This window comes from Mus pahari, chromosome 21 (assembly GCF_900095145.1).
Source record: "Mus pahari chromosome 21, PAHARI_EIJ_v1.1, whole genome shotgun sequence".
Taxonomy (NCBI): domain Eukaryota; kingdom Metazoa; phylum Chordata; class Mammalia; order Rodentia; family Muridae; genus Mus; species Mus pahari.
Window position 1 is genome coordinate 26561264 of NC_034610.1, and position 15477 is coordinate 26576740.

Consider the following 15477-nt stretch of genomic DNA (forward strand, 5'->3'; position numbering starts at 1 on the left):
TAGCCCACCACCCACCAGAGGTAGTGGAAAAGAAAGGATATGGGAGAAGTGGGCCTGTTTAAAAAGGTTCTTTGGAGCAACTCCCATCTGCATTATCTGGAAGTCGGCAGTTCACTTCACAGGTCAGCAGCAGTTCGATCCATTCGCAAACACTTCACAGATACACCAGCAGTCTACCACAGATACATCAGTAGAGTTGGGATAGCAACAGTGGTGACATGGCCTAGCAGAGACAGCCAGGCTCAGCCTCAGCTCGAGTCAGCAGGAGGGACCAACAGGAACACCAGGAGAAGTTCTAGGCTGTGCCTCTCTCAGGGAAGTGAAGAGCAGCAAAGACTAGAGACCCCCAATTGTTGCACAGGTAGCTGTACCACAAGCCAAGCTCTGTCTCTGCCACTCCACATGCCTTGCCTCAGCACGTGCATCTGTTTCAGCTGACATCACTCTGCCAGTCAGCACGAGTCCTTGCAAGTGGCAAGAACCTGCAGCACGCCACCAGAAGTTTTTTGGTGTGTTTCTATGGAGTCCCCACAAATGGAGCTCAGCTATGCAATGTTAGGTGGACCAATACATGTGTGCTGTTAGCAAAGAATCTGTCACGTGTCCTTTCACATGCTTGCTTTGCAGAACATCCTCTCTCCTATTTCTGCTTCAGCTAAATGGTCCTTCATGAGTCGGCCTGAGCCTTTCACACCTCAGTCCACTTTCTCGTGTTTGCCCCAGCAAAACACCATCCAACCAACTTTCCAAAGAACTTTTATGTTTCCACCTCACAGCTCCACCTCTGATCTGCTGTTTGCAGTCCCCAAATTCTCATCCCCGTCCCGCATCCTCATTCATTTTTTTTTTTTTTTTGGTTTTTCGAGACAGGGTTTCTCTGTGTAGTCTTGGCTGTCCTGGAACTCACTTTGTAGACCAGGCTGGTCTCGAACTCCAGAAATCCGCCTGCTTCTGCCTCCCGAGTGCTGGGATTAAAGGCGTGTGCCACCACGCCCGGCTCCGCATCCTCATTCTTAAGCTGACTCCATTCATTGCTTGTAGCTTTCCCCACAGAAATTCTGCATCGTCAGTGTCTCCCACATAAGGGTCTCCCATCTCAGGTCAGTTAGTGCTGTGAGTTTCACACCCACTCAAGCCTGCCTACAGGGACTCCAGCCCTGTCACTTCACTTGGTCTCTTAGACCTTCCTTTGAAAACTGGGTACAAGTCTCTGTGCAAGACCCTGAAACCTTGCATTTGTCAGGTTGCAAAGCTTCATTCCTATAGCAAAGTCCCAGAAGCCCTCTGTTCTTAGGGACAGTCAAATGAATCTATGCCTTTACATCCTTAAGCCTGGGGGAGGGGTGTGGGGGCGTCTGGCAGATTTCTGAGGTGACCTCACAGCCTCTTTGTCGTCCTGATGTATACTACTTGGCTTCTTTTTATTATCTCTAGTCTTCTACAGTATGTTCTTGTCTGTAATTCTAGGTGAGCTCCTTTTGTGTCTAAACTGTTTTTCCAGATCTTTCTCTTCTGCTTTTTGCCTACTATTTCTACTGTAAACATGTCCAGAAGTACACACCAATAATAAGCACATCATAGACTTACTAGGAATTCCTTTCACAAGCTCAGCTAGGCCATCTGCCTTCAATTCACTCCCACACAATTTGCCAATTCGGCCCCAAGAAGCTGCTGGGTATGGTGACCACCTGAGTGGCAGCAGCCTCTGGGGTCTGGTTGTGGGAGGAGTTTGGAAGAGCCCGAAGATGAGAGACATCTTGATCACTTTAGGTGGAGGTGGATGAGTGGTTTCAGAAGGAGCCTAGAAGGCCAGAAGGTTGGCAGCAGTGTGGAGAGTAAATACTGGGTTCCTACAAGGTTCTGACAGGAGCGAGAGTCCCACTGGGAGTTGGACTGGAGGCCATTTGTGGGCATTCTGGCAAAGAACTTGGAAAATCAGTAGGAGACAGCATGGATAGGGGATGTATGACGTGATGTGACAGGGCTCTTGTTGAGGGCAGACCAGAGTCACCAGACACCTCCTGGGAAAGGTGCCATAGGTGTTCAGGTATCACAGGGTAGTAGTCTGGCCAGATGTACACAGCTGAGGTCTCTTGTTAAAGACAGGACTACCCTGACAGCCACCGCCGTGTAGGAGCCCTGCCTGAGAAGGGGGTCAGAAGAGTGTGGTCAGAGTTAGGAGCGGCCGACAGCAGCATTGGCCCACAGCCTTCACTCAAGTTCCGGTCAGCCTAGGGAAGCTCCTGCAAGTTGGAAGTACGACACCCTCCCACCCCCCGTGTTTTTGAACAAAGTTCTAGGCTCATCTTATATTCCTGCTAAGCACCCTTTGCTGTTGGTACTAGGTCCCTTTCAGTGGATGGAACAAATATGTGTGGGTAGATAGCACACATGGATATCTACCTCTGTATGTGTCTGCATTAAAACCACGCATGCACTCGGGAGGCAGAGGCAGGCGGATTTCTGAGTTCGAGGCCAGCCTGGTCTACAGAGTGAGTTCCAGGACAGCCAGGGCTACACAGAAAAACCCTGTCTCGAAAAACCAAAAAAAAAAAACACGAATGCACACTAACATCTCCATTTCCCCAGCACCTTAGAATGCTCTGAACCTACCCCCATTCTCTGTCACTGAGAAGTCTGGCTCTAGTAGCTCTTGTCTTTTCCCTCCCCTGCTGGAATCTCCTGGTCTTAAAAAAGTGAAAACAGAACAAAAACTGCTCCAGCATATTCAGTCCTTCCCTACATTGGCCCAAAGTAGGCCCTTCAGTCTGTCAGTCACTTGTTTGCTTCAGAGAGCTCTCTGTAGACACTTCTGTAGAGCCTGTCAGGCATGCTTTGTGACCAAGAGTTTATAGGACGTGACCATTCTCTTCTTGGAAGAGTTAAGAGCGATTGCAGAGCTGAACTCTGTGTATGGGTTGTGAGAGTCATTCAGCCAGCTTAGGATGCCTGTCCCACAGTAGTGGGAAAGTACATAGTATGTGTGAGAGTGTACGCATGGGCTCGGATCAGAGATGGGTCTCTGGGTCACTCTGACCCCCCGGATCCCAGTCCTCCGGGATGAAGTGATAAAAGACAGATGTTGTCTCGGGAGAAGAGCTGTGGGATTATGAGGCTGGGAGTGTGTGTAGGTACTGAATCCTGGCCCGGTGTACCCACCGAGGGGAATGCGACACAGGGACGCATCACTGAGTACAACCATAAGCACACAGGCTGTGCTCTGGGACAGCAGTGAACAAGTCTTCTTTGGGAGGTTCCCCAGTACCCTGTTCTGGAGAGACTACATCTCTGGGTTGTTACACTGTCTCTGGCTTCCCTCGTGTGGCCGCTGGCCATCGTCTTTTAGCCAGGTTTTTGCCCAGAAAGCCTCCTCAGTGAGACTTGAAGATGTTCATGGAAAACTGTCTCCCAGCAATGGCACCTTCACCGTGTGCCACATGGAAAGTGTCCAGCGAGAGCTGTTGGGAAGCAGGACAGGACCAGCCATTTGTGTGACACAATCACTCCTAGACTGACCTGATTTTGATGGAGAACTGTCAATATAGTGTTGGATTCGAGGTCTGGCTACCCTGGAAAAGATACAGTGCCATTCACAGCAGAGTCCCTCTCCACCCAGAGTGGGCAAAAGGGAGAGAGAGTCCCAAGGCTCTTTGGCTATTTTTGGAAAGCAGGTTGTTTAAAATATTTTTATAGGGGCTGGAGAGATGACTCAGCAGTTAAGAGCACTGACTGCTCTTCCAGAGGTCCTGAGTTCAATTCCCAGCAACCACATGGTGGCTCACAACCATCTGTAATGGGCTCTGATGCCATCTTCTGGTTTGTTTGAAGACAGCAACAGTGACAGCATGCTCAACATATACAAATAATGCTGGGCTTGGTGGCACACGCCTTTAATCCAGGCACTTGGGAGGCAGAGGCAGGCGGATTTCTGAGTTCGAGGCCAACCTGGTCTACAAAGTGAGTTCCAGGATAAATAAAACTTTAAAAAATAAATTTATAAGAGGTTGGGTATGGTGGCACATACCTTTAATCCTAGCACCCAGGAGGCAGAGGCAGGCAGGCGGATCTCTGAGTTCCAGGAGGTGTGAATGATGCAGCTCATAGCTAGCACACACAGTGGGAGAGAATGGAGCCAAGGTGATGGGTTTGAGGGTGTGCACTTTTGGAGACCGGGAGGAAGGTGGGGGTGGTCTGATGGCTGGGGGTGGGCTTGGGTAGAGGCAGTAGTCACATGACCAGATTTGCATTTTAGAAAGCCTGGAGAATAGTTTGGAGCAAGGCCAGACTTACCTCTGGCAGGCAGGTGGCAGCTGCAGAGATGGAAGTCAGAGGGGACTGTGCTGGATCTGAGGGTGAAAGTTGAGGTGGAGGCCAAACTGAAGAGAAGCCAGACTGTAACCACAGCCAAGGGCAGTAAGAGAAGCTCTGGAGCAAGCTGCAGGTGTGGGGTCTCTGTTTCAAGAATGGGGTTCTGGGTGAGGTGGAACACACGGATTTTAACGGATGTAACAGCGTTTTAAAGATTTAACTTGGAGACCGAGCATAAAGTGGCACATGACTTTAATCATAGCACTTGGGAGACCAAGGCAGGTGAAGGTGAATCTCTGTGAGTTTGAAGCCAGCCTGGTCTATAGAGAGAGACCTTGTCACTAAAGGAAAAGAAAAGACAAGAGTATTTAACCTAGCTGCTTCAATGCACCCATCTTGTGAGTGGCTGTCTGTACCGCTGCTTCTTTAAAGCGTTTCTCCCCCTCCTAGTACGGCAGCTCATCGGAACATGGTGCTGTGGTGGTAGGGCTTGGGGCCATGGGTCTCTTTTTGCTCCCCCACTTTCCTTCCGCTCACCAGCTTTGACTCAGTCCTCCCCTTTCTGATCCCGAGGGAGTTCTTAACACGGTTGGCAGTCCCCCCCCCCACCTTGGCCCCCTCGCTTATGTTGCGTAAGCAGTTCTAGTCTGCGTCTCTTGTCAGGCAGTGCCCCCTTGTCCTCTGACCTCCAGGCCATCCCTTCCCTCGCACACGGTCTTCTGTCTTCCTTTTGGTCTCTCCAGCCTCTTGGCTTCATATCGTGTGTGTATGTGCATTGCCTTACTAGGGCTGCTGTCCAAATGGCCACCCACTGGGTCTACTACACAGTACAGTTCTCACCTAGCCTGAGTGAGGCTCTGGACTTAATCCCTACCACCCACCCCACCCCCAAAATGGATTCTCTCATGGTTCTAGAAATCTGTGGTCAAGGTGCAGACAGGGCTACGCTCCCTCCACGGTTCTAGGGACCTGTCCTTCTCCTCTTGCGGCTTCTGGTGACCCAAGCAGTGCTTAGGCTTCCTGGGCTTAAAGGTGTGTTACTCCAGTGTGTGCCTCCATCTTGCCATCGTGAGCCTCTTTGTGTGTCTCAAACCTTCCTCTCCTCTCATCTAGACAACCAGTTACTCCATCCTAAGTCCAGAGGTGTTTTATCTCAAGACCCTTAGTGTCGTTCCATCTGTAAGACCCTGTTTCTAAATCTGGTCCATGCTTAGGTGCTGGGTGTTAGAGTGGGACGTGTCTTGTGGAGGATTCAGCTCATCTCCATGTGTACCCTCTGTGCCCTGATGGTGACCAAGTGATTCCAGCCCCGGCTCCCCCACTCAGTTTCCGGGACGGTATCTTGAGACTCGTCTGCAGCCCGAGATGTCCTGCCTTGTTTCCCCCACAAGCCACGGAGCTGTTCTTAGCTGTTTGCTCGTCTTGGGACCGTGTCCGGCTCTGTTCTTCCCGGTGCTCAGGTGGGAAGCTTGGACCCATCCCTGCTCCCTTAGTCCACCTGCAGGTTCCTGGCTCGCCTTCTCTGACTCTTGTGCCTACAGCGCTCCATCTTGGTTCCTGTACCCCTCAGCCATTCAGTCTGGTCTGTCCGTGTTGTGGTCAGAGCATGAGTCACCCGCTGTTCACTCCTGTTGGTGTCTACCACGGACTTGCTGTCCTTGCTGTAGCCAGCCACAAGCTCGCCTGATCAGACACATTCCTACCGTCTTCTCCACCCTTTTCAGCCATCTTGCCTCCTGGCTTCTTTCTGCTCAGGGTGGTAGGTGGCCTGCTACCACTTCACTAGTCAGACCTCTCCTCTAAGGTGCCTACTGCCCCATCATCATCCTCTGCCCCAACCTTGATCCCGTACCTCATCACTCTAGACATTGACTTACCAGGGTTTGTCAGTGATTTGTGTCTGTGCCCAAGCCATCTGTCTTCAGCATCCAGTGAATTTCTGTATTAGTCCCTTCCCCTGTGCTAGCTCCTAGGCCTATGAAAAGCTCTGGTACCTGGGGACAGCCTCAAAGTGTTGCTGCTGAGATGTGTCTAGCTCACGTTTGGTCAGCTGTGTGCCCTTGGCCCCGTTATTCTGACTGCTCAGATATAAAGTGGGCATCATGTAAGAACCCGCAGGGGCTACCATGTGCTCAAGAGGTGGCCTAGCTCTTGCCACCACTACATTGCTGGACGGCTTCTTTGAGCTGCCTCCAGGGATGCTGCTCATTCCTGCCCTTGGCTTGCCCGCTCGGGCCATATGTGCTTCTGTTTAGCACAGTATCGAGTATAACTGTACTTCCTTTGGTGGCCCTTGGTTGCTTCTGCTAGTGCAGAACAAGTGATGTGCCTGCCCTTGGCCTTGGAGTGACTAGGCAAGCTCCAGCTTGCTGCTCTAGGCCGGTGGGAGCTGACCCTGTGCTGCCACACTGCATCAGCCTGCCCCCTTCCCATGCTTGTCAGACCCTGGCCATCGATCCAGCTGAGCAACACTGTTTGAGGGTTTCTATTGTCACTAAGCAAAGGACCATTGCTTACTCACTTGTGCTACACACAGATCTGTCAGGGTGCCATCTGCACCTGTGCGGCACAATATCTTCACTTTGCCCTAGCCATTTCCTTTCTTTCCCCTCTAGTCTCAGCAGGTTCTCAAGCCTTTCTTAGATGGCCCTTTCCTGGGGAGGCCTGCTCTGCCCACACGTCCTGGGAACCCCTCCATACTTTCCCTTTCTCCTCATGTTCCTATCCTGTGGTGCCTCTGGTGTCCCTCCTACTGTCTCCTACTCTGCTCTCCACTGCCATATATTCAAGGAAGAGTGGGTCTCTGTAGTCTGACTCCTGTGCTTTTGGTGTCCCAGGGCCCTACCCAGTGCCTTTTATGTGGAGGGATTTACTGGCTCCTTGTTAGGGGATAGAGGAGTGTGGTTGGCTGTACACTAGTGGGTTGGGCCCAGCACAGGTGATGAGTGACTGCTAAGCCAGCGTAGTGCTGCCAAGGAGGGTTTCTTAGGGTTCAGGGGTTGCCCCTCCACAGAGAAGGCTCCAGGTTTTAGACATTACATCATGCTCTGGGTTAAAACACAAGGCATGCTGAAGAAGTGCTAACTGGCGCTCTTCTCTCTTATTTCCCTAGACACCATGTGCTTCTCACTCAGGATGATCTGATGTCTGAAGTGGACCCTCACTAACCATGATGGCGACACAGACGCTGAGTATAGACAGCTATCAAGATGGACAGCAAGTAAGGCCCTGACTTAGTCTGCATCCTGACGACCGCCAGGCAGCACCCTGTGACTGTTTAGTCTCCATGAGCTTGCACATCCTGCTTTAAATACATTAGACATCTGTTACTATCAGAGCTCAGCGCTAGCAGTTGCTCATGTTAACTCCTTAAGTGACACCACCTCTTGGCCAGCCGCCAAACCAGTTTTAGGCTATTTTATTGTGCATGCAAGCGTGTGGTGCTAGGAATTAAAAAACTGGGTGGGTACCTGCCAGCGGTGGTGGTACATGCTTGTAATCTAGTACTCAGGAGATGGAGGCAAAGGCTGCCGAATCTCTTGAGTTCGAGGCCAGTCTGGTCTATGGAAGGAGTTCCAGGACAGCCAGGGCTACACAGAGGAACCCTATTTCAATAAACAACACAATACAAAAAACTACATCAACAACAATACAAAACAAAACAGGCACTGACCTAGCATTTGTGAAGACCTGGGTTGATCTCCACACTGGGAAGAAAAAGAAAGACAGAAAGCCCAGATAGGTATTCGTGGTTTTGCAATGCTAGTAATAGAGCTTGGGGTCTCATGCTTGGCGGACACTTGAGTGCTGGTCCCCTTTAGCTGGGTGTTCTGGAAGTTTTGGCGTAGCCTCGACTGGTCTTGAACTCCCAGTCCACCTGCCTTGTTGTCCTAAGTGCTGGGGCTTAGGTGTGCACCGTGTACCTGGCTCTGGTTTGTTTTTAATGTTTGCATGTTGCATATAGGTGCACGTGTCCCATAGGACACATGTAGAGGTCAGGGGACAAGTGGCAAGAGTCAGGTCTCCTTCCACTGGGCGGGTACCAGGCTCTGAAGTCAGCTTGTCCATCTTGGCAGCAAGTGCCTTTACCTACTGTGCCATCTGGCTAGCCCCTATATATTGTTTGGTAAGACAGGGCCTCCTGCTCTCGGCCTTGAACTTGTGGCAGTACTGCCTCAGCCTTCTGAGTATGAGAGAGAGATTACAAGTAGGGAATCCTGGGTCTGGAGAGATGGCACAGCATTAAAATTGTATATTCTCGGGCTGGAGAGATAGCTCAGTGGGTAAGAGCACTGACTGCTCTTCCAGAGGTTCAATTCCCAGCAACCACATGGTGGCTCACAGCTTTTACATTTTGAGCGGATAAACCAAGCAGCGAACCAGGCCAAGGTGTTCCACGTGGGAGAGGTTTATTATGTGGGAGTGGGGGAGCAGCGAAGCGGGTAGAAGGGTGGAGAAGAGGAGAGAGAGAGGAGGGGTTGGCTTCCTATTTTATACAGAAAATGACGTCACACTAGTGAGGGCGGGAACTGAGCCAAGTGGATTGTGGGATTGAAGGTCATTGTCCTGGCAATGCAGGTCAAGGGTCCCATGGTTAGGTGGGGCTTGGAGTATCCTGGTGCTAACAACTGCCATCTGTAATGGACATCTGATGCCCTCTTCTGGAGTGTATGAAGACAGTGACAGTATACCCACATACATGAAATAAATAAATAAATCTTTAAAAAAATGTGTATATTCTTACAGAGCATCTGAGTTCAGTTCCCAGAATCCCTGGCAGCTTACGACTGGGAATCGTATGGCTTTATCCCCACAGTGGTGATAGGATAGCGCTGTCCTAGTAACACTGCTCTTAGTGCAACAGAGACAACACAGGCCTTGTGTGGGCTTGGACTGTTGGGGATTTCAGGGAGACCAGGGAAGTCTGTCAAGGGGGTGTGGGAGCGGAGGCCAGCTCCGCCTCCCGTTCCCTGATGGTCAGTTCTTTTTCTGTCTGCTTACCGATGGTAGGTTTTGGTTAGTGTTTTTTACTATTTTGAGTCTGCCTTAGGCTTTTTTCTTTTCCTTCACCTTCCCTTCCCTCCCTTTCTCCTCCTTTCCCTTCTCCTCCCCTTCTTCCTGCTCTTCTTCTCCTTCCCCCAACACTTCCTATCCCCAACAGTTCCTGCTTCTTTTGTTATTTTGTTGTTTTAAGACCAGGCCTCAGGCTGGCCTCTAACCTTCCTGGTATCTGAGGATGACTTTTAACTCCTGATCCTCCCTCCAGTACTGGTATGTGCTGCCACACCCAGCACTGGGCAGCTGTTTTGTTTTGTTTTTGTTTTTGTTTTTGTTTTTAATAGTGCAAATCTAATAATCTATCTCCTCCCTGAGGCCTGAAATGCTTGTTGGGCATGATCCAAACTACCCTAGCATGCATGCTAGACCCTCAGGCCGTCCTTCACCTCCAGACTTCTCTGGGATCTCTGCCTAAGTCTTTGTTCAGTCTAGTCTTTCACCTGTCTTCTGTCTGTCCTATACCAGACCGAATGGTTCACCTGTCTTCTGTCTGTCCTATACCAGACCGAATGGTGGCAGCCTCCTGCAGCAGGGCCAGGTGCTCTTTCAGGGACACTCCATGTCCCTCCCCCATATGGACAGTCACACCATCCTGGAATTTTTTTTTTAAGTATTTTATTTATTTTGTGTGTGTTAGTGTTTTATCTGCATGTATGTCTGTGTGAGAGTGTCAGATCTTAGAGTAACAGACAGTTGTGAACTGCCATGTAGTGCTGGGAATTGAACCCCCGTCCTTTGGAAGATCAGTCAGTACTTTTTTTAGCTTCTGAGCCATCTTTCTAGTCCCTGTGATTTTTATACACACACACACACACACACACACACACACACACACAATCAGGCCATCTTTAAAAGGATTGTGTTTGTTTAGGCTTTCATTGCATATTTATTTATTTAATTTTCTGAGATCGCATCTCACTGAATAGCCCTGGCTTGCCTGGTGTTCACTGTGTAGACTAGGCTGGCCTTAAACTCACATAATACACCTGCCTCTGCCCTTGAGTGCTGGGATTAAAAGTGTAAGCCACCTTGTCTGGCTAGTTGCTTTATTATTATTTTAAGAATATGTTTGAGCTGGGCGTGGTGGCTCACGCCTTTAATCCCAGCACTCAGGAGGCAGAGGCAGGCGGATTTCTGAGTTCGGGTCAGCCTGGTCTACAGAGTGAGTTCTATGACAGCCAAGGCTATACAGAGAAACCCTGTCTTGAAAAACCAAAAAAAAAAAAAAGAATATGTATGTGTGTGAGCCTGTGTGAGTTGATGTGTTCCATACCTGTGGAGGAGCCCTCAGAGGCCAGAAGTGGGTGTTGGGTCCCCTAGAACTGGAGTTAACAGGTGCTTGTGAGCCCTTTGGGGGCTAGGAACAAAAAGCAGCTTCTCTGGAAGAATAGCCCGCGAGTGTTCTTCACTCTCTAGCCCCCAGCTTTCCTTGGTTTTTGAAAAAAAAAAAAAAAGAATTCTCCAAGTATGTTGTACCATCTCTAAAGGCAACAGAATGGATGTCCTGGACTGCTGGAGAGCATTCTGGGGGACAGCATTGGGGATGGGGTTCCTGGCTGGTGCTCCTTTTAGGATGTGTGGAGATAGGGTGGCCTCTAAGGACGGTTTGACTCTTGTGTATGAATATAAGAAGAGTAGACCTACTTTCACCCTCTCACCAAGTCACTCATTGGGAGCTGTGTGGCTAGAAGAGTCAGCTTCTACTGTGTAGTGCCTATCAGCCATGCACAGTGACAGCTTCCAAGTCCTCTCAGTTTCTAATACACTTGCCCTTCGTGCTGTCTGCTTAGACATGCGGGAGTCCAAGGGTTGCTGCTCTTTGTGTTGTGTTGTTATTGGCAGTTCTGTAATCTTCCAGTTCAGTGTTAGCAGCACTATATATGGGTTCTGTAACAGAACTTCTTCTTTTACAGATGCAGGTGGTCACGGAGTTAAAAACAGAACAAGATCCCAACTGCTCTGACCCAGATGCAGGAGTGAGTCCTCCTCCCATCGAGTCTCAGACCCCAATGGATGCCGACAAGCAGGCCATTTATAGGTAGTGCCTGGGTGTGGACTGTGTGGTTTTCAAAGGACAGAGAGGATGCAGACATGTGAAGCGGAAGTCAGGGCTGGGATCTAGACTGAGCACTTTCCAGGTTGAGATGGCACTTCTACTAATAAAAGGATAATATAAACCTGGATTTGGGTAACCTTTCAGGAACTCTGCAGGCCAAGCCTGGTGGTGCACACTTAGAATCTCAGCACCGGGGAGAAGCACCTCCAGACCAGTCTGACTGCTTAACAGGGCTGTAGAGGGAAGGGCTGTAGAGCTGGGTCCGCAAGGGAAGCACTGACCACGCAAAGGAGATGACCCGAGCTTGACTCCTAGAACCCACCGAGAGGGAGGAGAAGAACGCCACAGCTTTGTCCTCTGACCTCCACATACACAGTTGTAGAAACTGTCATTTTGTTCTCTTGCTCTCAGCTCCCCAGGGATCTCCTGAGAGCGCTCACTTCAGTTCTGTAGTATCTTTAACTGGCTTCCTTCACATCACCACTGTAATAGAGTCTGCTGGGACTTCCTTCCTCTCTGCGGCTGAACAGCACTCCACTGTTGATACACCACATTTGTCTATCAGCAGAGACGTGGGCACTTGGGGTTTGGGTTGCCTCATCCTTTTTTTTTTTTTTTTTTTTTTTTGGTTTTTCAAGACAGGGTTTCTCTGTGTAGCCCTGGCTGTCCTGGAATTCACTCTGCAGACCAGGCTGGCCTCGAACTCAGAGATCCACCTGCCTCTGCCTCCCGAGTGCTGGGATTAAAGGTGTGCACCATCACGCCCGGCTGCCTCATCCTTGAGATAGGATCTCTATAGGCCTGACCTGTTGTGGAACTCACTATATAGATAAAGCGGGCCTTGAGCTCACAACAATCCTCCTGCCTCTGTCTCCCAAGTGCCATACACTTGGCTGTGCTTCCTCCCTTTGACTGTAGTGTACTGTGAGCACAGGCGTGTAGATGCATAGCTGCACTGTGAGCACAGGCGTGTAGATGCATAGCTGCACTGTGAGCATAGCTAGCTCTACACAGAGTGTTAGAAGCTTCACTCTTGATCCTCACACTAGAAACAGCCTGGATGTTTCTCAGACAGCGGTGGGCCCATTGAAAGGAAGGTATGGGGCTGCACACACGTGTTCACATGGGCCCCAGCTATCGGAAGCCCTTCTCCGAAGGCTTGCATTTTGTATAATTGCTTTTCCATCACACCAAGAGAAAACTTGATGATGGTGGACCAGGGCTTCCAGCATGGTGCTCAAAGGGACAGCAGGAAGGACTGGGAGTCCTGGATCTGCTCTGCGTCCTGTTTGTAGGGGTGGCTAGACACACATGGAAGGATGTAAGCACCAAAACGGCCCATTTTATTGTTGGGTAGTTCACAGTAAAGATTGGAATCCAAGCACGGCAGAATGTGCTCTAGTCCCATGTCTTGGAAGGCTGGGACTACAGTAGCAGGAATCGGGGCCAACCTGGACTATGTAATGAGACAAATAGAACATAGAACAAATAACAAGAAAAAAATTAATGAAAAGATTAGGAGTTTTGAAAAAATATTTTCATATGGTGTAGAACTAACCCAATTAAAAATATTTCATTTACACTTAGAGTAGCCATACCATAAACAAATTAAAAAACAAGTAACAACAAATAACAGATGGGTTCAGAGAGATGGCTCAGTAGGGTAGAGACGGGCTGTTCTTTCAGGGGACCCGCCCTCTTCTGCCCTTCATGGCTACCAGGCATTTACATAGGCACATATATGGAATAAAAATTTAAAAGAATATATAGAAGTAAGTACCGAGCTGTTTAAAAATCATTCATACAGGCCAGACAATGCATATCTGTAACTCCAGGGACTTGAGGCTGAGGCAGGAGAGCCTTGAGTTAGAAGCCAACCTGACTGAATAAAGGACCCCCATGTCATAGCGAGGAGAGGCCCACTGGTGCACATATCCCAGAGTGTTCTGGAGAGGTGTGGCACACCCTCGCTGTGTTTCCCCACAGGCACCCACTATTTCCGTTGCTAGCTTTGTTGTTTGAGAAGTGTGAACAGTCCACACAGGGCTCAGAAGGCACGACGTCTGCCAGCTTTGATGTGGATATTGAGAACTTTGTCAGGAAGCAAGAAAAGGATGGGAAGCCCTTCTTCTGTGAAGATCCGGAAACCGACAACCTAGTGAGTAAAGTCCGCGCTCCGTTCCTACTTTTTGTGATTGAAATCTGCTCATGCAGTTTACCTTCCTGGTCCGCCAGTTTCTAGCTAATGTTCCCTTTAACCATCTAACTAATTGTGCATCCCTCCTCGTTAGGTGGGACTCAGTGCTCTCATGGGTGTCTGTGAAGACTCCCTGGGGCAGGCTGCCTCTGCAGGGAGTCTGTTCCACTTGAGCTGTAAGTACGATGTAATCTTAGAGACAGGCTTGAGCCAGCATCTACAAAGCAACTCCCTCCCAGCACTGATAACCGTTGCTGTGCTCTCTTCCCATCCAATCCAGTGTAGAGGTCTTGTCGGACACGCCGTCCTTCTTCAGGGCACCTGCTCTGTCTGCCCTTTGAGCCTGAGCCTCTGCCAGACTAAGATTAACTTAGAAACCAACAGCAAGGCCTTCTCGGGGTTTTGTGAATCCCCTGTAGGACTCGGGCCTTCAGCGGGTCTTTGGAAGCATTATCATTTATGGATAAATTCTGTCAGTTTTCACCTGCTGTTTTTGATTTCTTGCATGATCTATACCACCTGAGAGGGTTCTGAGGTGGGCTCTGTCAGACTCTGCCTCGTGCGCTCTAAAATGCCTGTTATTTGAGTGCGGATCAGAAGAGCTTTGGTTCTGGCCCATCCATCCCTGGCCTGGCTCAGTTGAGGGAATGGGCCTCACCCCTGCCAGTTCCTCTTCTAAGCCCAGGAGCTGACACAGCTCACTCCATAGCTTTGGTTACTGACCATTCTCTCACTGTATCAAGAATATAGATGACTTTATACACGAGCCTGTAGCTGAGGGGCTGGCCTGGGTTCACAGCAAGGAATGCCACTGACATAGCACTGTTGGCGTTTGTGACCCATCGCCTGAGAACAGATCTCCTTGATGCTTGATGATGTCATATTAAACAAGAGAGAAATAATTCAAGAACTTGGGGATCTAGAACTAGGTGAAGCGTTCTTAGACCTGACAGCAGATACATAATCCAGAAAAGGCAGAGCTAGGGGTTGAACTTTGAACCCCCTATAGGATGGGTGAGGATGTGGAGATGGAGCCAGATGAGGCCGCAGCCCAGTCATCGGCAAGCACTGAGCCACACTCCTAGCACAGCCATGCTGGAGGAGGCACTCTGCTCTGTGTGGCACAGGCGCAGCCAGAGCTGAGACAGAGGCCCTAGAGAGACGGGACACAATGCTGTTCCTCTCTGTCACTAGCATTGCCATTGTCGCCATCTAATACGTATGGCAACATCGGATACAGATGGACAGCACACTGTTTCCCATTTAAAGTCTTTAATTTCTCTACCTCTAGATGGTGAAAGCAATCCAGGTCCTGCGCATTCATCTTCTTGAACTGGAGAAGGTTAATGAGCTCTGTAAAGACTTCTGTAGTCGGTACATCGCTTGTCTGAAGACAAAAATGAACAGCGAGACCTTGTTGAGTGGGGAGCCTGGAAGTCCGTACTCCCCTGTGCAATCCCAGGTACTTGCCTTCTGGCCTAGAGTGCTTCTTGGTCATTGTGGTATCGGTCACCCAGCGTGAACTCCTGAGACCACTAGCTCCTACATAATTGCTGGCCTCCTTGATGACAGATATTCTTAGCTCTTTTTCTTCACTGTAAATATTTCAGGGAATGTAGTCCTAGATATTAAGTGCATTCTCACTGCTGTGTGACTGTCACCACCTCTGTAACTCCAGGACTCTCCCATCTTCCCAAAGGAAGTCCTCACTCATTAAATACAACTCATTCTGCTCTCCCTAGCCCTGTCATCTCTTCCGTCTCTGAATTGACTAGCTAGGTTTCTCACAGAAGTAGGCTCCTACAGTATCTGGCTAACTTCTCTTCTCAGAGCACCCTGAAACCTAGTCAGGGACTGG

The 15477-nt window shown here is 49.6% G+C and overlaps 1 protein-coding gene across 4 annotated transcripts in view; it reads left to right on the forward strand.

Annotated features, from left to right (window-relative positions):
• Positions 1 to 15477, forward strand: part of Pknox1 (PBX/knotted 1 homeobox 1) — a 61021-nt gene that overhangs the window by 10442 nt on the left and 35102 nt on the right. For 2 of the 4 annotated variants that reach the window (XM_021221275.2, XM_021221276.2), the window contains exons 2-5: positions 7421 to 7528; positions 11280 to 11404; positions 13409 to 13580; positions 14911 to 15081. In XM_021221275.2, the coding sequence (XP_021076934.1) occupies positions 7478 to 7528; positions 11280 to 11404; positions 13409 to 13580; positions 14911 to 15081 (519 nt within the window). In that variant the 5' untranslated portion in view covers positions 7421 to 7477. Of the gene's footprint in view, positions 1 to 5522; positions 5769 to 7420; positions 7529 to 11279; positions 11405 to 13408; positions 13581 to 14910; positions 15082 to 15477 lie in introns of those variants that run through there. The other 2 variants (XM_021221274.2, XM_029533085.1) reach the window with 2 other exon arrangements.